Below are 24045 nucleotides of genomic sequence, written 5' to 3' on the forward strand. Positions count from 1 at the left end.
AAGAAAATGGTGGGGCAAACCTGGCACAGGGCTTTTGTAGGTAGGAGAGGCCTTAGTTGGGTGGAATAAAGAAAGTGATGCAGGAATTCTTAATTGCACTTAATTGGCCTTTGTCCTAATTTTAATAGTCAGCATTCTATTTCTTCTGTGATATGATCATTGGTAGACATGCAGCATAGAGGTGTGCATAAAATGGATGAAAAGTGCCTTGTTCCATATGTCCCACATATGACATACAATTATGGCTTTGGTATTTAGCCACAAAAGATTCTTAGTCTATCTAAACCAAAATCAGGAACTTCGTGTTCTGGGTTTTAACCAAGACGAGTTCTGGGAAGATCTGGGGGACAAGTAGGTCAAAGCTCCTTCCCCCCCCCAATCCTCCTGTCAATGACTTGTGTACCAGCCCATGAAACAATTGTCCCATTGTCTTCCTTTCCCTTTCTTCTCTCCTACAATACATTCCAAACACAGCAGACTCCAACTTGCCACATCAACTACTCCTTCTACCAATCATCTCAGGGCCTTCATTCCACTTCCTTTGCTACACTTCATGTCATGCACAGCACAATCCAACCATTCATTTCCTCCTTCTGCCAATTTCCCCAGAGCCTGTTTTCCCCTGCCTATCACTGCCAGCTTTTTGGCACCCTCAATATTTAGATCTGAAACACCTATGACTGGATCTGAGTCTGGACCAAACATAGATGTTCCATATCCAGATAAAACATGTATATGTTGGTCCAGTTATGGACCGCCTGAACTTGACAGTACTAGGTCCAGAATGATCTATACACTGAAGGTTCTGCACATCCTTAATACAGAGGAAGTTCTGTATAGTGACCCTGAAAAATAGCATATTATTCTTTATTTCCATTCAAGGTTAGTGTATTACTCCAAATAACAATGAACATACTGAAACTCAGTAGGCATTGCTCATTAAATTTCTAGCTTATTTATTCAGTCTGATTTTTTTTTTAAGATTAAGAATCAAAAAACACATTTCACCAATGCCCAATTTTACAGTTGCCCACAATTCTATAGTTGCTTCGACTGGAACACAGCTCCAAATTTTAGTTCTGATTTTATTTATTTATTAAACATATATAGCCAAGGATTGTTATATTCATTAATAATACATAGCATTTGTCTTCATTTTAACTGGGCTGAAACCAACTTTCCTAGCTCCTTAGTTGCTAAAGGAATAGGTGGACTGACAGTGAACATTTATCCAACAATTCATATATGGCAGATTTCCAATCCTTCTCTTGGATTAAGAAATCCAAGCATTTCCCTAACTGTTAATTTAGATTCTTCTAAAGAGATACCTTTGCAAAACCTAACCAGGACCCTATCAATATGAACTTTATCTTGAGATAAGACCAATTCAGTTCGTGGAAGAAAAAGGAAGCCATTCATGGTAAGCTCTTACTATAGCTTCCCATGGAAGGCTTGCTTGTCTTCCACAAACTGAATTGATTTTGTATGATTTTTTTTAAATCTTATGATTCTGGGCATTCTACTCCCTACTTTCCAGATTTCTGCTCCAAACAGAACATTCTTCCTATTGCATCTAATAATCTACATCCTTTTTGTAAAATTTCCTAATTGACCCCATTGTCTTAGTTGCATTTTATCACTGTACTTTGTGTCCATTCTCCAAATAATGTTTTATTAAACACGTTCTAGTCATTCCACAACTCTTTAAAAAACTGGCTTTGCTCCAAGGCCTGAGGATTGGGAAGTTTATGAGCCCCTGGTGGTTCTTTTGTCAGATTTTGGTAGTGTTGTGTTCTTCCTGGATATACACATATCTGTTCTTTACTTTATTATTTCTTGTTTTTGAGATGCCAACTGCCTGGACTTGTCTGAATTGAATGAATGAATGAATAAAATACTATTTCTAGATATTTATACTGTTCAATAATGACTGAAATATTTGGAGTCATTTCCCCAAACTTCTCTTTTCTGCACTTTTTTCTTTTTCTTTTAGTTTGCATTTAACTTTTTTAATTGTAACATTTAGTAAAATTCTTATTTAAAAAACTCTCCAAAAATCTTTTTGCGCTTAGCTGAGGAACTGAAGTATCAGTTTAAATACAAACATAGGCACTTCAATATCCTTCCTGACCTTAATTAACATTCAGCAGAGAATGAATTTCACTAGAAATGATGTAAGAGTCAAACAGGAGAGAGTGACGAGCAGCCCTGCTACTGATTTTGAAAAAGAGCAAAATCTGGGAAAAATTGGTGCTCCAGTGCATTGTTGGACCCATTTAGTTCATTCTCTGTGGATGTTTTGTTTAATAAACTTAAGTGCTTGCTGACTTATATGAGAGGATGAGGGGAACAAGATAGGAAGAGAACAGATGGGAATCAAGAGGCTATAACATGCAGGACTAGAGGAGTAATGGGTCAAAACAACTTCTACACTGTCCCTGAACTAATGATTTTTAATGAATTTTTTTTTATATAACACTTTATGCTCTATACCAGTGGTTCTCAATGTTTGTGTGACGGCGACCCCCATCACACGGACGCGGCGCGCATGCGTGGCGCCGCCCCGAGGGGGAAAAATGGCGGATCGCGTTGTTTGGCAACCCCCGTAAAATGGTCGTTCGACCCCAAATGGGGTCGCGACCCATAGGTTGAGAACCGCTGCTCTATACGGTGTTATCAGCCAACCAATCATACCCAGGGACCCCATGCCAATGAACTCTTGAGCAGAACAGTAGGATGCATGTTATCCTTCTCAAGAGGCTTGCTGGGAGAAAGAAATGAAGATATATTCAGATTTCTGTGATGGAAAATACGTGAGACTCAGCAGGTGCACAACCGAGCTAGGTCAAATTTCTAAAACTAATAATCATCATACATGTAGGTAACTGTGGACAGTATTATTACGTGGCCTTTCCCAATTTACTTCTTTGGGGAAATAGATTTTACCTTGGTTTTCCCCAGCTTCCATTCTCTCTGTGTGTTGTCATACATCTGCAAAAAGTTTGCACATGTGGTTTTTGCACTGTCTGGGTTGCTCCAATTCTTCAAAAGCATTTTGTATCTGTAATAACCAAACAAATGCCCTTAATCAGAAACAGCTGTGAATCAACAAATCCTAGCATTAGATGCAATTAACTGCTCTCCTTATACTAGTTCTCTTTTTGCTTCTGAGTTGTGGTAGAACAAAAGGTTTTTTAACTAGCTCCATTAACTTTTCCAAACAATACAAGTGGCATCTGGGAAGAGGAACTGCAATAATTCTTAATGCTGCAAAGCATTACACATATAAAATGAAATTTAACCTGGTTGCAGAATAATAAATTCAGTATGCTTTTCAGGGAGGTGGGGAAGGAAAAGACGTTTAATTATTTTCCATACTTCAATTAAAGACAGATACTATATATAAATGCCTCTGAACAGATAAAAAGAGTATAATAGTACATGTGATCATTAACTGGCTTGAGGGAAGAAAAAGAGATAAGTTTGCTGAAACCCAGGGGGCAGATGTGGTTTTCTTAAGCTTCCTCTTCCATAGAAGCCAGTCATTCTAAACCAGTGTTTCTCAACCTTGACAATTTTAAGGCATGTGGACTTCAACTCCCAGAATTCCACAGCCAGCATTGCTGGCTGTGGAATTCTGTGAGTTGAAGTCCACATGCCTTAAAATTGACAAGGTTGAGAAACGCTGTTCTAAACAATTATATTTGATTTCTCTGCAACCACCCCATTCCTAGGAAATGCGCTGTCTCTACCTGCAGAGGAAATCTTGACAAAGACGCCGCACGGGAAAGCCAGCTCTCCGAACCTTCACTGTCTCCAGCATCCCTGAGTATCGCAGCTGTTTCAGCACAACATCTGGACTGAAGAGATTTGGAGCCTAAAGAACAGTCAAGAGTAAACCAACCAAATGTGAGAGATGGCAGCTTAGGTCATTTGCTTGTATGACAGGTGGACTGCAAAAGTCATTCTTGGCATCTCAATTAATTAGTTCTGCATGCACATACATGTACAATGCACACACAAGCGCACACAGAGGGGATGAATTAGATATACAAAACAGTCACTAGGCTTAAGGAAAATTTTTAAATGCAAGGTTTGTCTCCCAATGTATTAAGAAGAAAGGCATTAAAAAGAGTATTTGTGTTGCATACAGCAGCCCTTTTACAAACTAGCCTTTTCTTCTGTATCTAGTGTGCTAATCCTGGACACAAACTTCTTCTTCTAGGAATCCAGAAACCCTCAGAAAAGGAGAGACACCCTTTCCGGTCAGCAAAGCTTCAACTTCGCTGCCGTTGAAAATCATGGTGAATCTCCCTCCTCCCTTCCCTGTTCGTCCGGCATTCCCCACCTCCAGAGCGTCACCTTTTCCAGGTTTGGTTTGATGCAGCGAATGAAGAGTGGGTTGCAAGTGCTGAGAGTAGCCATTAAGGAATGTAAGGAGTCCTGGAAAAGAGCAGCAGATGTTACTTCTCTGGAGAAATTCATTCTCAGGACCAGATTTGCTATCATTCTCCAGTGCCTTGGACACATTTATAATTCTGATGTTAAAAAAAAAAATAAAAATGAGAAGATGAAAACAAATCTACTGAGCATTAGCTGTCACATGGTCCGATATTTCCTACAGCTGATGCTCAGCCATGAAAAGCGTGATGAAACTGCTATAGAAGCACAATTGCAAAATACTGAAACATCTTTTGTGATATCTACAGAAGAAGTATTGCATCGCATTCATTGGCTCATCACATCTCCCTTCCCAATCCTTTTTTAAGTTTTCGCAGCTTAAAAAAATAAATAAATAAAAAAGCGGAGCCCGAAGCATAGAAGATGCAGGCCTACAATCTGAATCCTCATCTACTTTGGTGGTACACTTCTTTGATTTACTGGATTTAAAGAAACAAAAATATATCTACTGAGATGTTTCTGCAGGCGCTTTCACATGCACATTCATGGGCCTCCTGCTCCTACCCTAAACTGGGAGCTGACAGTTGGTCTGCGTCTCTGAGTTCCCAACTTCAGAGTGTCTTCACTGTTGCAGCTAGAAACTCTTTCAAAGAGGTCATAGATGAAATCCAGCCTGTGTGGAAAGAGAAATATAAGAGAAAGGAAAACAGGCCATGGAACACTAACTTCCAAACCAGGAGCTCACGTGCTGCTGCTGCTGCTGTCTTAAACCAGGAAATGGATCCTTCTTCCCTAATGATAATATACGAATCAAGAATGTCTTTGTGAAGTGCTAGAACTTAAGGGCAGATAAGCACCAAGACAAGCAGAGACATCTGACCATCCATAGGAGAGCTTGCCCTCCAGGAAGCATGAAGAGGTTTTGGAGGTCCAAAGTACCCAGCCTACTAAATGGCCCAAGTGACTGCTAGAAACCTCTGCCCACATCCCATTCCAGCTACATTATTGAGCACTTCAGGAGTGGCTCTCCCTATGCAAACAAAAACAAAAACAACCAACCACAAACTTTTTTTACTCCTCCTCCTTAGCATTAGCAACTTAATTCTGCTTCACTGGGAATGGCTCTAGCTTCTTTACCTGCTATCCTTCAGCATGTTTAAAATGTCATCTCGAAAGGTATCTCTGTTTTTTTCCAGAAAGCCTCTCACATCATAGAGGACCTATAGGTAACAATTTTAGACACAAATAACCAAATTTATCATGCATGGACTCCTCCTCCCCCTCCCCTTTTTTGAGCAAATAGATATGACAAGAAAAAATTGCTGAACAATTCATTTAGCTGTCCAAAAGACTATCAAAGCAAATGGAGATCTTTTTTAATCTCATTCAACTGCAGTAGCGGAACCAACACAGAGAGCTGGATTGGGATTCAGGAGAACCAGATTCAAATCCCAACTCAGCCATTAGGCTCACAATGGTACTCTGAACCACTTGTGGCTTCTTAGTCCAGCCCACCTCAATAAATTGTTGTAAAGGGGAAATAAATGTGGGGGCAGGTAGGGAAGATGATGTGTGCCAACATGCTTCCTCAAAGGAAAGGCAAAATAAACATTTGCAGATAAATAATTCCATAGCTCACCAGTTGTTTGACAAGCTGCCCTGTATTGACCATGGCCTATTTTCAGGCACTAATGACCAAAACTTCATCACAGAACCTGCCCAGGTGTGCGATACCCAAAAGCCACTTCTTCCAGAATAAAAAACCTGTGGCTTGAAGTACTCATTACGGCTATGCTCCCCAGCCTGGTGCCATCCAGATACATTGGACTTTGATTCCCATGATCATCTAATCAGCACAGATGCCAGATCAGGAAGGGCTGCCTAGATTACACAGTCTCAAAGCAGGGAGTGTAGCTTGCACATTATTGGACCGTATGTCATCTTCAACAGTTAATGAAGATATGAAGGGCAGGAATATAAGCCCTAAACATGAGAGTGTGTAACAGCTTCTAAGCTACAGCAACACTAATATGCATTCTAGCCCTCAATAAGCCTATTATTTGTTCAAATTAAAGAAATCTGAGACACTCTGGCTTTTTGCCCACTGCAACCATAAAAATGCCTACTTTGAATTGCAGGCTTATTGTTCAAAAACTCTTGAATACTGCCAGCTTCCTCTCAGCTATAAAGCTAAAATGTACCTACTTCTCCAGCATAATGTTGGATCCCGAAATGGAAATCTGTCACTCGAGGCTTCATGTAATATTGGTTGTTCTGAAACAAAAGTGAGGGAAGTACATTTGTTATCACAGATACACCTGAAGTAACATTTTCTAATCAAAAACTTCGCAATATCACAACCTGAAAACAGCAGCACATTGCAGAAATGGTGCAGGGCCGCTTAACTAGGCACGGAGTATGCCATTTTACTTAACGAGATTGCCTCTAGTTACCATGACAATTTAGCCAAAAATAGATCATTGCAAGAAGAAACATGGCAAAGGTCTCTGGTAGCAGAATTCACATTCTGAGGAGCCAGGATGGATCTTTCTAGATCAGCGTTTCACAACCTTGCAATTTTAAGATATGTGGACTTCAATTCCCAGAATTCCCCAGCCAGCATGTTCTAGATAAATGCTTGTTTCCCTGTAAACTGTTCGTCCATTTTTCAGGGGTTCTCAACCTTGGCAACTTTAAGACTTGTGGACTTCAACTCCCAGAATTCCTCAGCCAGCTTTGCTGGGAGTTGAAGTTCACAAGTCTTAAAGTCGCCAAGGTTGAGAACCCCTGATTTCTAATTGGATATGCACTCCCTTCTTGATTCCTCAGGACACGTTCTTTGTAAAGTCCACTTCATGTCTTTTAAATTTTACCCTTAATAAAATAAATGGAACAAGGAAATCTAGCCTTGCCTGAATTATTAACCTAATTTTAACTTCCACCCACTGCATCTTAGCTGCTTTTCATTTCTCAGGGTCATTTGCTTAAGAGAGAACTCTGTTTGCCTTGCTCTGAAAAGAGCTAATTGAGCTTTATCGCCCGAGCAACCTTTTTATCATAGGACAGAGCTAGTGTAGAATTCCAGCCAAGGAAAACAGAAAAGATGAAATGTGAATTTCAGGTTCTGCTTGATTTCTCCTCCTGCACCCTTTTTAAAAATCTGCATAGTTCTGATTACGAATGAAGCCAAAAACAGCCAAGTTGAAAGGGAAGAAAGTTTAAAATGTTGAAATTAAGTATATTATATTCCTGGAGGGTTCTTTCCATTAATTATAGTATGTGTGACATTTTCTGAACTTTGAGACTACACCCTTCGGAATACTCTTATCTCCTCCCTGGCAAGTGCTCTGAAGTGGGGCTTTTTGCCTCACTTTCATTTTTCTAATGAAACAAGCAAACAATCAATGAAAGTTTGCAGATCTGCATGTTATCAGTGGGCAGCCTCTGGGGAGGAGAAGCAACTCTGGCCCCATCACAAAAGAGCAAGCGTCCCTTCACCAAAATAGCTTCCCAAGCCAGGCCTGAACTTCCTAACTCTTCTCTGTTCCTCCTGATACATGGAATGAAGATACAAAACTGGTTCCTGTTCAACATAGACTATAATACCTAGGTTATATTAGTGCAATACACTCTAACTTTGTAGATATTTATAAAGAGTAAGCTGCTCCAAAATGCAGAGGACATGCTACTTGCTGATGCCAGTCACAGAGATAATTCTAGTGACATGTTTTTCCTAAGGCCAATTCCAGATCTGGTTTTGATGTTTTATAGCTCTGAATGAGTCCAATGTAATTAAATAAATGTTTCCTCCTTAATATTTCTCTTATTTTGTTCATCCCATTGGACAGCTTGGCAAATGGCTAAGAGAGCTTGGGTTGCTTTTCTATTAAACCTTGTCTTTCAAGAAACTCTAGTCTGATCCTTCCTTCCTTCCTTCCTTCCTTCCTTCCTTCCTTCCTTCCTTCCTTCCTTCCTTCCTTCCTTCCTTCCTTCCTTCTCCTTCCTTCCTTCCTTCCTTCCTTCCTTCCTTCCTTCCTTCCTTCCTTCCTTCCTCCCTCCCTCCCTCCCCAGAGTTTATCTCAGTTCTTGAAACGACTGAGCCCAAATTAAGCAGCTGAAAAATGCAGTGGTGTGTATGCATGCCTACTTACCCCATGCTGGTTGTGCAGTTTTTCCAAGAGGGTGCTGTCTGTGCCTTTGGGGAATCTACTCTCCTCATTAACTAATGCCAGCAAGCCAAGTTTCTGCAATCACATTACAAGGAGAAAGGTAGACCCTTCACCACAAACGGCATAGTGGATGGCTAAGCCAAAGGGGTACTAGAGCTTTAGAAAAGCAAGATAAATATACTAAAATGGATTACTCTGGGTATTGTAGTCAAAATCTTAATTCTAAAAGAGTTTAGAATTGGCTAAAAATAGTTGGCTAAAAACCATACTTTCACAGTTGTATTGCATTTGACCAAGCATTCTTACTATGCTGGGAGTGAGGAGTAGCCACAAGAATGTAACAATCCAAGGTTTATCCATGTTGGTTCATATATATATATATATATATTTCTTTTTTTAAATGTAACTTTCATTTTAAGATTTAATTTAATTTAAAAAAAACTAAAAAAAGAGGAAACAAAAGGTAAGAAAAGAAAAAGTGAAAGGTAACAAAAGAGGAAAAAAATACCTAAAGAAGTTACTTCCAAATTTCTTTGCAGCAGTTATAAACAGAATGATTGCCATCTTCACCCTTCTAAGTTAGAGGTCATTGTTCCCTTCTTCCCATAAAAAAGATCTTTTGAATAAATAAATTCTGAAATCACCAGTTCATTTTTATATATTTTCAGCAAAAAGTCCACAAAGAGTTTACAGTCTTTTTTTTAAATAAAGATTCGATTGACATTTCAATGTGCAATGCTCATTATGGTTATTTTATGGAGCATTCATTATCTTTCTGTTATCAACTTGTGCTTTACTGTATTTTCTCTCCATTTGTGTTTTCTTTTAAGGGGGATGTTTCACTTTGGCAGAAACGTCCAAAACAGAACAGCAAATCCTGAAACATACTTCCATTTTATAGATTTGAGCACTCGGCTGACATAAGCATTTGAGGCTTATTTCTTGTTCCACTCCCTCTCCTAAACACCCAGTCACGAACATTTGCATAACTGCATTTCATCAAGGCTGGAATTCCAAAATGTTGATATCCCAAAGGACCATTTTGAAACCAGCTCCATGCTTCTCCTCTGCTTGGTTTTTTTTTACTTTTCTCTTTTCAAAGAAGAAACAGTTTTGCTACGTTTGTTGAGAGAGAGGAAAGTTGCCTGCAAATAGAAGTTCTTTACCCAAAATATGCCCAAATGATCATTCCAAATCTGAAGAGCAAAAAGGAATAGGCAAAGTTTCTGCAAACCTTTTTTTATTAATGATTTTCAAGCCGCTGTTATCCAGAGGCAATCCTTTTGCATGCCCATCTATCTTAGTAACTCAGGAAACTTGTTACTAAAAATGTCATTGCAAAGATCAGCTTCTAAATTTAATTTGGTTACTTTAGGCCTCCTCCTCCTCTACTTCTTCCCCACCTTTAAATATATGTAACTCAAGTCAGTGAACATACTTAATATTACTGCCTATTTTCACCTCCACAGCAACTGTTTGAGGATTGGACTAAGAGAGTCACTAGCACAAAGTCAATCAGCCGGTTTTCATGTTAAGGAAGACCTAGAACTCAAATTCTAGGTCTTCGGACCCCTGCCAAACCTACAACCTGCACTACGAATATTCTCAACAATCTCTAACTCAAATTCTAGCCTAACACCTTAAACACTGCAGCAAACTGGCTCTCTTTTTGCCCTATGGCATGCCACTCAAAGGCCAAGTAAGGCTTTGGAATACACTTATCGCTTAAGCTGTTAGCCAAGATGCCCCCAATCTTCTGGGTCTTCTGTGAGGTGTGTGCGTGTGTGTGTGTGTGCGTGTGTGAGTGAGAGAGAGAGAGAGAGAGAGAATATGTGAGAGCTTATTGTTTTCTGCTGTTTTGCAACAAATATATAAATGCAACTTAATTGTTTTAAGTATTAACATTTCTAATCCTCTCAGCTGAATTTAAATATTTTGTTGTGGTGCTTGTTCCATTTTAAGAACAAGGGGGAAAAAAAGGAAAAGCAATACAACTCCAAAAAAAAAAAAAAAGCCCACACAAAAAGACAAAAAAACAACCTGGAATTACAAATATATTTCAAGTTCATCTGATTTTATAAATATTTGTCAGGAAAAACTATATTATCAATGGTCACCAAACAATTTTTTTTCCCAAAAGGAGAGATAATGAAATGTTTTAAAAATATAGAGCAGTAATGGCGAATCTTTTAGAGACTGAGTGCAAACTGCAACCCAAAACCCACTTATTTATCGCAAAGGCTGCATCAGCATTGTGATGCCCTCGGGGGGGGCATGGGGAACGTGGCCCACTGGGTTGGCATGGCTGCAGTGGTCACAGCAGACTGGGTGAGCGTGGCCGGGGCCAGTCCCTTGCCATCTCCAGGGCATCCCCGGGAGGCCACCACTGCTTGCTCGCTCACTTCCTCCTCTATCGCTTTCAAAGGCCACGTGCTCGCTACTCTGGTGAACTCTGCTGGGGCAACGGTGCGCGTGCCCACAGAGAGGGCTCTGAGTGCTGCCTCTGGCATGCGTGCCATAGGTTTGTCACCACTGATATAGGAAATATAGCCAACAACCTTCTGATTTTCATTAGCTGCCTGGAACAGAGATTCACTCGTAAGGGAGAGGTAGTAAACAAATCACACATTAAAAATGAAAGTGAAAGCAATCTATCCGGGACTCTCAAGAATGCAAGACTGTAATATGCTATGCTTATATATACATAAGTCCTCAACTTACAACCACTCACTTAGCATTGTTCAAAGTTACAATGGACTTTCTTGGGTGTACTTACAACCCAGATTCAAATTTCTGACAGTTGGGGGTGGTGTTCATATGACCACATTTTACAATGGTGTTGCCAAAAATCAGTATTTATTTCCATTTTTTGGCAAAACTGTGCCAATGGTGAACCATTAGTTTACTCTGTGATTACAACATTTGTTTAAGGTTGCAAAATTGGGTTGGACTTGTGAGGAAAGCAAGATGTATTACCAAAATTAAAGTATTACAGTATCTCGCTACTTTTACTTGCTTTAGTTATTTATTTGTTCATTTGATTATTTGTTTATTTATTTATTGGCCACCCTACTCATCGAAGTAGTGCTAAATGGTTCACATATTAGGGTAAGAGTAATCATAGAAAACAGAAGTAACAAATAATAATGTTAAATAACCAGCTCAAAAATTTTAAATTAACATGATAGTCACCAGAGGATAAATCATTCCCCCAACTTGTTGGAAGAGCCAAGTTTTTGCAATTTTATATAAGCCCCAAAAGTTGGGACTATTTGACCCTAAGAGGAGATCACGTTCTACAGGACAGGTACAGCTACAGAGGTGGTGTGTTTCCTAGGTTTCATAAAGTAATAATGCCTTACAGGTAGGAATTGTGAGCTTACAAACTCTGTCAGACTTTATCAATTGGCCAGAAAGGAGAAAGTTATTCCTATAGTTAAGTAGGCTGTAAGTCATGTGAGACTTTATAGATGACAACCAATACTTGAATTGCACCTGGAATGCCTCTGGTAAACAATGCAGCTTCCAAAGCAAAGATATTTTGTGGGCAAAATGAGGGACATCCATAACTGCTCACACAAGTGCATTCTGGATCAAATGTACCGTCCAGGGGTAGTCCCATCTACAGCAAGTTGCAGTGGCCAAAACAGGAGGTGATTAGTGCATGAATCACTTCACTTCCCAGATATTTTTTTAATTTGGCAAGTTTTATCCTCTGACAAGACTTAATATTATTTGCTATTCACTCCAGTTTCATCAATAAATTAAAATAATTGTAGCAATAGCAACAGCACTTAGACTTATATGCCGCTTCCCAGTGCTTTACAGCCCTCTGTAAGTGGTTTACAGAGTCAGCATATTCCTCTCAGCAATCTGGGTCCTCATTTTACTGACCTCGGAAGGATGGAAAGCTGAGTCAACCTTGAGCAGATCAGGATTGAACTCCTGGCAGTGGGCAGAGTTAGCTTGTAATATTGCATTCTAACCACTGTGCCACCAAGGCCCTTGGATTGGCCTCCTTTTTTTTTTTAAATGAAATAGTTCAAGTTGATTTGGTCAACCCCCAACTAGACTCAGATGAAGTGGACCATTTTATAAATTATCAATTTGGAGTCTGAACCAAATCTTGTGGCCTATGGATGTCCTTAACAAAAATGTGTCCTTTTATTCCAGTTCAGGGCTAAAGCATAATTTAGACATTAAGACTTGGTGATCCTTCCATCCTTACCCACCCTACCTATTGAGAAGGACCTACCTTCTCAATAAGATCTAAGCATTCTGCATTATCCATCCAATCAATGGCTTCCCAGATTATTCCCTCTCTGCCAAAGAAAAATACAAAGCCAATTAAACATTCATTTGCAGAGAATGGTTAAAAACACAAATCACTGCAGTTACAGAAGGAAGAGAAAAATGAAGAAAGAAAGAATGAAGCATCAATGTAGGTAAAACTTCCAGTCAGTGAAGAAATGGGTAATACTGTACTATTTTCTTAATACTCTTTCCCATGCTAGAATGTATGTGACCAAACACTCTTCCTTCTTTAAGCAGCTTTCTCATCTTCTAGCCCAGTGGCTCTCAACCTTTCTAATGCCGTGACCCCATAATACAGTTCCCCATGTTGTGGTGACCCCCAAGTGGGTGTGGCCACCAATAAGAGGGAGTAGGACAGCTAGGGAAAAGGGAAAAAAATGGCGGACAGCATGGTTTGGCGACCCCCATGAAATGGTCGTTCGACCCCAAATGGGGTCCCGACCCACAGATTGAGAACCACTGTTCTAGCCAAAAGCAAGAATGAGAAATGAAAATAAAAAATATCCCCAATGTTTGACAGTCTCATTTTTCTACCTGTTGTACTCAAGCTGCTCCAGGGAGAAGATATGCTTGTTGAAGTACTCTTGGAGCTTCTCATTTGCATAGTTAATGTTAAACTGTTCAAAACGATTTACCTGTCCATGAAAAAAGAAACCAATATTAATTCCTTTCATCTTGATCCGGGGAAAATCCTATTTCCCTCAAAGATCACAAAGAACTGGGGAAACAAGGATGGGATGGTGGATGTGCTTAGACCTGTTTTTATCAGCCTATGCCCTAGAGCATGGGTAGGCAACCTTGGCTCTTTTATGACTTGTGGACTTCAACTCCCAGAATTCCTGAGCCAGTCATGCTGGCTCAGGAATTCTGGGAGTTGAAGTCCACGAGTCATAAAAGAGCCAAGGTTGCCTATCCCTGCCCTAGAATGTCAATTGATGCAAGTGTTGGCACAAAACTTCACAAAACATAGAATGTAAGATAGAAAACGAAGGCTATAGTAAGGCTTGAGGAAGACAAAAATAACCCAAACAAACATCAAACTCCTATGTGTGTTTAAGGCAACATTCATGCAGATGTGCATATATACCCGAGAGACTTCTATTATAACAGACTACATAATATAATAATAACCTTCTGTCTTCCAGATTTATTGGGATTTCAACACCTATTAAACCCAAGCCATCATGTAACTAAGGCTATAATAGTGACAACTGGCATTTGTAGTCCCAACATATCGATAGGAAGGCTGTGATAAATATTCATGCTCTTTATGAATCACTCCCAGAATACATCTCACAATTTATACAGCCATAGACCAAAAAACCTCCTCATTATCCATGTTCCAGAACTCTCTTGAGGATCTTATCTTGCTGCTCATCCTCCCTGTGTCACTACCACCATCCTCTCCCATTTCCAGATATCATCTTATTTTTGTACATGCATCGCTACTATCTGTGTCCATGCTACAATCTACAACAGCTTAATTTCTGACCTGGAAATTCTCAAAACCAAAGATATCCAAGATTCCCACAGATTTAAAATTTTCTTTCCCTTTGATCTTTGAGTTAATTTTTCCAATGATCCACGAGAAGCACTGTGAATAAAGGGCCATGGCAAGAGAGTCTCTGGAGTCAGTAGCCTAGGAGCAAATAGGGAGGAAGACATCTTATCACTTACCATGGTCATGCATGATGAAAAATGAATTACATCACTTGAAAAAGAGCTAGCAAAAATAGTAATGTTTTATAAGAACCAAGCTGAACTCAGGGTGATTTAATGGATATATCTATTAAGCAGTCTTGGCAAAATACAAGAGTAATTTGTCATGGTTTTCTTCTAAGATGTTCCTTCAATTTCAACTTCCCAGTCTTGTCTACAGCCCTACTAATTCCTGCTGGTCTCCCATCCAGCCCCTAAGCAAAGTAGAGCCTGCTTAGCTTCCAAGCCAGACAAGGTTAGTGCTGCCATCTTTTGAGACAACTGAGTGTAGCATATTATTAGGTGCCTCACCAAGTAGACATACTCAGAAAAACTTCAGGATCTGAACATGATTACTGGGAAATGAATTGTTAGGAGGAAAGACTGGAAAACCTAGTGCCTACACTCCCCATAATGAACTGCTTCTCACCAACCAAGACTTCTCATTCCAACTAAGACCAGTTAGATTAAAGTATTACAAACTGAACTCTAACAAAGGAGAATATTTGTAGCTCAGGGTTGACATGAGGGGTCCTTGGTGCTCTCTGAGCTTGCTTGTTTTCTTGCAGACGTTTCATTACCCAAACTGGGTAACATCATCGGTGCTAGTCTAGCTAGATATTACCTAGTCTGCAAAAAAACAAGCAAGGTCAGAGAGCACCCCAACCCCCTCAAACTGAAGTCTTTTGGTATCTATTTTTAATTGAAAAATCTATACACTTAGAAGAATAGGCTAGTTTTCTCCCTAACACACAGAACCTTTCCCAAATATGCTACTCAGTTGCTCACCCCTCTGTTGCTATTTGTTCATGTAAGACTTCACAATTACTTCTTAAGCCATTATTTGTGAGAACTAAGTTCTAATCTAGATAGCTCAAACATCTCATCACTACTATCTATGTATGTGAAAGAGGCTGAAGATATCCATAATTTTTTTGTCCCAGAAACTAAAGGATCCTAGGATCCTTTTTCACAGGAAGTCATAATCAAGAAACACATCACAACTATTCTGAAGTCTAAATGTCATGTTGGAAGCAATATATACTTACTCTACCATTATAGAATGTTTAAAAAGATGGAAAAAAGAAGTATGATGCCTTTAAGAGCTTCCCTCTACTCCTTCCAATTCATTGGTTGCAATATATGAAAGTAAAGGAAGAATTGGGCAAAATTATTTGACATGTTTCTAACTAAACATTATTGAAGATATATGGGAGACCAGGTCAGGATAGTCATCCTAACATATATTTAAGGCCTCAGCTAATTCTTTTAATGAAGTACAAAGACAAGGGGAACCCTAGTGGTCAGACTGCATAGTCCTTTAACATCTCAGTTACATCTTTCAGATTAGTGCCTGTTTTTCCACACCCAGCAGTGTGACACAAGCAGGGGCAGCAGAGACTCACAGCCATAGGCATTCTGTCAAAGCCTTCATTGACTTTATTTAGCTCCTTCTGCTTGACATACTTCAAATGTCAAAGTTTGGAATGGTAATGAGCTTTGAGTACAATGGAAGCTGACTAAGATCTCCAACCTTCTCAGCCGAGAATGATACTTGACAACAGCTGACTGCTGTCCCTGGAGGGAGAAAAGGGGCATTTAGAAGCAGGAAACCTAATTAGCAAGGAAAGGTTACCTTTACTATTATAAACCCCAGCTTCCTATTTTTGTACCAGTCAACGATGGGAAGAGTTATGCGTGATACCCTCTTGCTCATATTCACGTTCCATACAAGCACTGAAGCTAGACTTTGGCATTTTTGGAGTCTTAGTTTTTCAATGCAATTAGTCCATTTTAGGAGCTAAGTAAAGTATGAGTAGGAATGAAGCAGACTGTGGCTAGACTGGGAAAATGAAAAATGCTCCAGAAGAAGGCAATGATTAAATATTTCCATATTTCTGTCAAGCAAACTACATGGATGTGTTTATAAATCCACCAGACATCAAGCTTGACTCAAGGAGCTCTTGATTTTCATCCTCAGGTAAAGAGCTAGAGCTCATTCAAACCTTAAAAGAATTCTCTGACTTCCTAATGAAATACTTTGGACTCTTTTTTTTGTTTAGAATTTACAATACATACAAAATCTGTGGACTTCTCCGTTTATTTCATGCAACCTGGAACCTCACAAATATCAGAGCCACAAGATAGTGGTCCATGTCAACATTGCCATGCTATATATTAATAGGAAGCTTTTACCAGCTAGATGAAAGCAAGAAATAGTATTGGGGTCCTGTTGCTTTAGAACAGAGGTGTCAAACTCAATTTCACTGACGGCCGCATCAGCATTGCAGTTGCCCTTGGGGGGCTGGATGGGTGTGGCCAGAGTGGGTGCAGCCTACTGGGTGGGTGTGGCCTACTGGGTGGGCATGGCCAGTTCTACATCATTCACGTCAAGGGTGCCTGGGGGGGGGGCTGGCAGGAGTGGGACAGATCTGAGGGTCTCTGGCAGAAGGGGGTAGGACCGGGGCAAGTGCCAAGGCATGGTCCACTGGGGCAAGTGCCAAGATGGCCACCACAAAATTGTACATTGGCTCCCAGCCGGCCTGGGACAGGGCCAAGGCAGCCGGGGCCATTCCCTCACTGTTTCCATGATGGCTTCACGGGCCACATGAAACCACTTCACGAGCCGCATCCGGCTCCCGGGCCTTGTGTTTTACATGTCTGCTTTAGAAGAAGGCTAATGATGAGAAAGATGCACCATACCATATCCATATTGATTCTCAGCCAACACCCAGGCAGAAAAATTTTTCTAGTATAAATAGGTTGCATCCTCTAAAAAGAATTTTTACTAGTTTTCATGAGTGAGTTCTGTAAAATCCATCTATTAATTTTTTCATAAGCGTTGTTCCACATTTCCTCACTTACATTGTACAACATCCATGGCAATGGTCCTCTCAACAAAGTTAATTAACCCATTCTCTCCTCCATTCCAATACCTGCCTTTATTACCCAGGCTTAATTCGGGAAGCACTAAGAATGTTCCAGGAATCCTTCTCTTCTGGGAATAAGTAATATATTATCAAATCAAGGCATTCCTCAAGTGGCGTTTCCCTTTAATACTCATAGGAATGCTGCCATCCAGGGGCAATCACCCTTCATAATAAATATGAACTGCAAAGCAGCTAATTACTAACTCACTCACCTGTTCCACAGTGAGGGGAGAGCTAATTTCTTCCCCACGTAGAAACATGGATCTTTGAGTAAGTACTTCAGACAGCTGGAAGGTGTCCAAGCCAAGCAGTTCACTGACGTTATGCAGCACTAGGAGACAGACAATTGAGAACTGACAATAAGAGATGTTACTTCTCTTTTTGATAGTAAGCATAAATTACACAAACCTCTTCACAAAGTGGAAACTAAGCAACAACGGTGAAGATCTTATGCTAAGAAGATTTTATTAGATGTGACAACAGCTCTGAAATATTTACTCTCCCAAAATATCATTGAGAGATCCTTGTTCCCCAAAGAGGAAAACCCAGAATACGGTTACTTGGCGCTTCAGAAGGGAAGAAAGTTGCTCCCAATAATGCATACTCTTAAAGACAAACCCTTCTTTTCCACTTTGGTGCTAAACTACCCTATTCATTTGCTAAGCAACTAAATGAAAAAAGAACATTGGTCTACTGAGACAGGGGAGCACATTTAACGGACTGGTTAGGCAACACCACAAAGGCAAGATACATACACATACCCTTTCATATAAACCAAGTAATTTGTTCTTTTAAATTGTGTTACACTGGACAATAGCCGTATTCCTGGGAATTCATTTACCTGTTAGCAATGCAGGAAAAATATAAAAAAGCCATAATAGTCTACTTGCTTAATTATTGCTATGCACCAAAATTATGAGGGAAGAGCAGATTCCAGGTGAGGATTCATTCACAATAAGCATCACGTACCCGTTTTCGTGGTAATCTGAGCTCCTCCAGCAGTCATGAACTCAATGTTTCCAAGTTGTAGAATGCCAGATATAAGTTTGAAGATGTCTCTGATCTCTTCGGAACTGAATCCCATAACTTCAAAAGCAGTCTGTTCAAAACACATTCAGAATCATTATGATACCTTCAAGAAGCCAGGTGTTTCTGTACAGATAGCTACTAGTGCTCTTCCAGTTACCTGACACTATTATGTTTAAAAAGATTATGCAAAGTAGCACTGGAAAAAAAATGTCACAAAGGAGGAATCACAATAAAAGCCTTGCTTGGAATAATGGCTCTTACTTTGGTCTCAGGTGATAATTCAAAAGCTAAGCTAGTACATTCATCCTCTCCATAATGTATAAAGAAAGTTCTCTGTGCATCCTCTATAAAGATGTTCTCGGTACATTCTCTGTAATGACGTTATAAATTAAAGTTAGATAGCCAAAACCACTTAGTAGGAAGGAGCACCATAGTATGCAGTGCAATTTACTTTCAAGAGGTTTAAGGAATACGCTATGTCAGTGTTTCCCAAACTTGACAATTTTAAGGCATGAGGACTTCAACTCCCAGAAGTCTGTGGAATTCTGGGAGTTGAAGTCCACATGCCTTAAAATTGTCAAGTTTGGGAAACACTGCGCTATGTAACTCTCAATCGTGTGGAATGGAATCTTAATATTTCAATAATACCAAAAAGTATCATAGCTCTCATTCACATGTTCCTAAATTCTTATTGCAATTTTCATATTTCTTGTAAAGAGCAAAGCTAAGTTATAATATTATCCTCATGGTATATAGGGGTACCAATTGATTTCCAAGTATTATGGCCAAACAGTAATTGATGCAGTAGTAGAGTCAATATATAACTTGCTTCCTTGAATAAATTCTTAATCCTTGCCAACAAACTGCCAGAATATACATTTGAAATTATCCTCAGAATAATTGAAAAGGGAGGAAAAATATCCATCAAAACGTTATCCTTTTATTCTCCTTTTTTTCTTAAACTGAAACTTATTGTCAACATTTTTCAGTTACATAGGTGGCAAACAGTCAATCAATAAATATTTGTCATGCTGCTCCATAAATATTACAATCTGATCTCAATTTATTCAGCTAATTTTTTTTTAAAAAAAACCATAATGCTAGCAATGGTATGGCTTCAAATTTTAGGATTCCAGTGTTCCTGATTTTTTTCTGGCGATAATGAATATTTGAGCTTCCACAGATTTACTGAATCACATACAGGAATAATTATTACAATAGAAACTGATCATAACTGCATCTTATTAAGTGGGGGATTCATACTTAATGGTTTTTAGATCTGCAAGGGAACTGTAATAAGATCCACTTATTTTTTGAGGCATTTGATTAGAATAATTCCCTCCTAATCCCTCCCTTTGTATGCCTGTTTCTTGTCCCTATTCCATTGCCTACTTTTGATATTCAGCTTCTATGCAGGACTTTGCTTTTAAAGTACTCTATAAATAATAAATGTCTGATTACTTTATCTCTTACTTTCCCCACCTTGAAAAAATAGTATCCAGATTTTTGCAGACTAAATGATTCCCTTAGATATTTCCCCCAAGTAAAAGGAACAGGCATGATAAAAGCAGGCATTCAAAATCAGAAAGACAAAATACTGGTGGGAAGATGAGATTTCTCTTCCAATTACATTACTTCAGTCTAAATAGACCCTTAATTGTCATTAAACAAAGCACATCATTATCAGGCACCACATTCAAGAATGCAAAACCCTCTTGGCCTGTAGGCATTTTGCTCCCTCCAATCAATCTGTCTTCATAAAAAGACATAACTGGTACATTTTTTAAAAAAAAAAAAAGTGGGGGCAGAGAAATCCATCCATCAAACTTTGCCCAGAGTCAAGGAAGAAACTCACCATAACCTTGCTGAACATGTCTCGGTCATCCAGGTCCTCATTGATTATACAGCCAGACTGGCTGAGGTATCGATAGTTCTTGGGTTCCAGCAAATGGAGACCTTCTGTAGAAAAGCAGCTCCCAGAAGGAGAAATAGAACACTTAAGGACCAGAGCGGAAAGGCAGAGAAGAGATGCAAAGGTAATGGACATAGAAAAAGGAGACCAGCAAACATGAGGCAAAGGCAAACATTAAACAGCTTGCTTTTTAAAAAAATATATATTCTGATCCCCAAAGTGGCACATATTAACTTTCCCAGTTTAATCCTGCAGGATGAAACAAAACACACAAAACAGTAGACTGGTTAGCCATGCATGGCCAGCACTGCTGAAATAAATATCTTGCCTACAGGGAAATAAAACTGATGTAGAGAAGAGAGGATGGTCAGGTGTTCCACTCCAGGGGAAAATCCACTTATACGGTTGCTAAAAGTCAACACCCATTTGATGGCATAAAATCAGTCCCATCAGTTAAGGTATTCCTCTGAGCAAAAGAAAGAGTTGATAGGATTCTGCTTATGGGGAAAGCATTGTTACATATAAATGCATGAAAGTGAGACAAATAGTTTTCTTTGGTTTCTTTTAATGAATACCAGCCTTGGGAGGACAGCATCCTCAGTTTGAATGTACATTTTTTTTTCCTGGGCTGGTAAATTCATCTGGAAAGGGGATGTTCTGGATCATACAGCTCTATGTAACCCTAACTAGAGAGCATGTATCAGTATGTTAAAATATCTGTCTGGCATTTATTGAGTTTAGTGTTGTTTCCTTAGAGATGGATTATGGGAAATGCAGTTTAGTTAGTCAGTCACCTCACGTTAATGGGTCAGTGGGAGGAGTTTCTGAGTTCCTCTCAGGATATACTGGCTACATGCCCAGTTTGGAATGCCTTTGTTCATCTAGCCTCATGCCTCCCAGCCACACGGCTTAGAGGTCCTATGCTAACATGTGATGCTTATGCAGAAGAAGAGGGGAAAATTCATTATCAATTTACCTATGGAAATGAACAGAGAGATGTGTTATCCAGAAGCTACAATGTAAAAGCAAGTATTTTCTCTGAATAAACATATTTATCTGTTATGCAATCAGATAAATCTATCTGTTATGCAATCTATCCAATCTATTGAGTGGTCTGTCGGCCCTGGATTGAACAAATATGCAAGTGGTTCTGTCTGGGTCACAATAGGGGATGAATTTTGAGTGAAAAATCTTCGTAGTAGATAAAGGACTTATGCATCTATTCTTGCTGCAGTTGCTCAAAATGTGACTCGGTGAAGCTGCCTTAATTTAAGAATGACAGGTTTACCTTCAAGGTGAGAATACTCTCTAAACTAACTTCTATTTCATAGGCTACAATATTTTCCAGGTACTTAATTGGAAAACACCTCTAAACCTACTTAGTGGCATGCTAAAAAATACAGTTGCAAATCTGCAATACCTTCCTGATTATTCTGTCAGTAGAATCTCCATCAGAGGCTGACTAGGGGAAGAATCAGATCTTTTTCCAATGTTTTTTTTCCCATCATTACATATTATAATATTAATTTCACTTTGATTTCCACAGTACCCTATATCTGACATATGCTTGAGGGATATCCATAAATAATGCTGGGACGTGAGCCTTGGTCATGAACTTTGAGATCTATCAGCTTAAATAGGCAAATCTCATACATTACATGAATTTTAATGTAAGTCCACAAATAATTCTAGTAATATTTTCCTGTTACCGAAGCAACATATTGTTTTTCCTATAAATCTACAGCTATGGTTAATATAGCATTTTAAGATGGAAACAGGCTTTCAGATACATTTATCTGAACATATTTATAAGACAGAGCAAAGCAATAGAAGAAAAAGGTAAAAGAGAAGATATAGCAGATTACTGTAGCTGACAGACTCATTCCATCTTTTTCAGGAAAAGAAGATAATTCTGGGGGGGAAATCAACCTGCAAAACATCCAGGTTATGGGAATTCAAAGCAAGAAGGGATGAACTGCAGGTCAGGGCACATTAATTAATGCCTTCATTTTCTCTTTTTTTCTAATTCCACTTAAAAACCAAGCAAGGATTGATCTTAGTTGCTATATTTGCTGACGCCAAGATGCTATAATCAGACCTGATTGTACATTGGTGAGTTTATAGGATTCATAGAGAACTGGTAGCCAATCAGTTCTGCCTTTCCTAGCCAATAGCAGAATGCAGAAAACATTCAGCCAATCTGTGACGGCTTGCTGGCTAGTAACAGTATCTTCTCTGGTCCCTTGATTTGCATACCTAAACATATTCTCTCTAGTAATAGCTGCTTGGAATGGCATGTCCTACCTAGTCAATGGACAGAAAATGACTGACATGGGGATGTTTTGAGAAACTTTGGTCATTGCTCAATTTTGGTATACTGTAATGCAATCAGTGGAGGAGTAATCCCATCTCACCACTGGAACTTGGAACTGCACCACTGTTTAGAAGAGAGCTAAGATGGGAAATATAATCAGATGCAATACTATCACCAGCCTTCTTAGCCCCTCAGGTATCGTGCAAAACTTAAAATAGAAGCTGGATTAACAAGTTTAAGGCTCCCTTGCTTTCATTTCATCTGCAAGAAGAATGAATTACATAGACATGGTCCAGAGTGGTGATGGGATCATCATCTCGCTTAGAGACATGGAATTCCTTTGACCTTGGATAAAGTGGGATAGGATGCTCTATAGAACATTCTCTGTCACTGGTGGACTAGATCTATGCCTCTCCTTGCTCCTTTGTGCAAATGGGGAAGAGGTAACTTTCTGAATCCAGGAAATTGTTAATGTCTCACTGTAGGAAAGAATGATGTTGCTGGCCTTGAAGGGGCTATGGTGCAGCCCCTTCGTACTAAGGTGAGCTCCTCCCTGGATCCAGAGCTGTTAGACCATTACTTGGCCTCCATACATCCCTTTTCGGCAAAGGTTGATGATATGGGGGTCAGGAGTCAACTGTGATGCACTCCAGAGGAAATAGATTACATGGATGCTTTTGAGTCAGGCTTCAAGCTTGGAACATGGAATGGAGACAACATGGGTTACATTAATGCAGTGTTTCTCAACCTTGACAATTTTAAGGCATGTAGACTTCAACTCCCAGAATTCCACAGCCAGCAATGCTGGCTGTGGAATTCTGGGAGTTGAAGTCCACATGCCTTAAAATTGTCAAGGTTGAGAAACACTGCATTAATGGGTTACTTTTGTCAGGACCTGGATGAGAATAGCGCACCCAGTCTTTTGAACCTCTCAATGACCTTTGATACCATCGGCCATAGTTTTCTTCTGGATTGCCTATGGGAGTTGAGGATTGGATGGTTCTGCTCCCCCCCAAGTGCCTGATTTAATGACTAGCAGCTAGGAAGGAGAAATTGGCCTGGTAAATATTCTCTTGTAGGGTGCCACAGAGGTTCGACTTCTTTCCTCTCTTATCCTCTAGCAAGATAGAGTGTCACGGTTGAATTGCTAAGATGCTTGCTAATCTCTCTAGCTGCTCAACTTGCCACAGAAACAGGGGGAAGCAGGAATCTGGGAAAGAAACGGGAGTTTCAGGAACCCGTCCATGGACTGTGAGAACCAAGGTCATCCAAAGCAGG

General features: G+C 39.6%; 1 protein-coding gene across 4 annotated transcripts in view; it reads right to left on the reverse strand.

Moving 5' to 3' along the window:
• LOC120312972 (unconventional myosin-X-like) overlaps positions 1–24045 on the reverse strand; it is a 110788-nt gene that overhangs the window by 40918 nt on the left and 45825 nt on the right. For 2 of the 4 annotated variants that reach the window (XM_039354373.1, XM_039354374.1), the window contains exons 9-21: positions 20397–20500; positions 18482–18611; positions 17725–17843; positions 14377–14523; positions 13419–13519; positions 12826–12892; positions 8553–8645; positions 6607–6675; positions 5539–5621; positions 4966–5074; positions 4363–4443; positions 3753–3877; positions 2947–3061 (exon numbers count right to left, since the gene is read on the reverse strand). In XM_039354373.1, the coding sequence (XP_039210307.1) occupies positions 2947–3061; positions 3753–3877; positions 4363–4443; positions 4966–5074; positions 5539–5621; positions 6607–6675; positions 8553–8645; positions 12826–12892; positions 13419–13519; positions 14377–14523; positions 17725–17843; positions 18482–18611; positions 20397–20500 (1343 nt within the window). The remainder of the gene's footprint in view (positions 1–2946; positions 3062–3752; positions 3878–4362; positions 4444–4965; positions 5075–5538; positions 5622–6606; positions 6676–8552; positions 8646–12825; positions 12893–13418; positions 13520–14376; positions 14524–17724; positions 17844–18481; positions 18612–20396; positions 20501–24045) is intronic. The other 2 variants (XM_039354375.1, XM_039354376.1) reach the window with 2 other exon arrangements.

The sequence above is a fragment of the Crotalus tigris genome, unplaced genomic scaffold (genome assembly GCF_016545835.1).
Source record: "Crotalus tigris isolate CLP2741 ecotype Arizona unplaced genomic scaffold, ASM1654583v1 scf7180000018550.1270297659:1495590, whole genome shotgun sequence".
Classification (NCBI taxonomy): domain Eukaryota; kingdom Metazoa; phylum Chordata; class Lepidosauria; order Squamata; family Viperidae; genus Crotalus; species Crotalus tigris.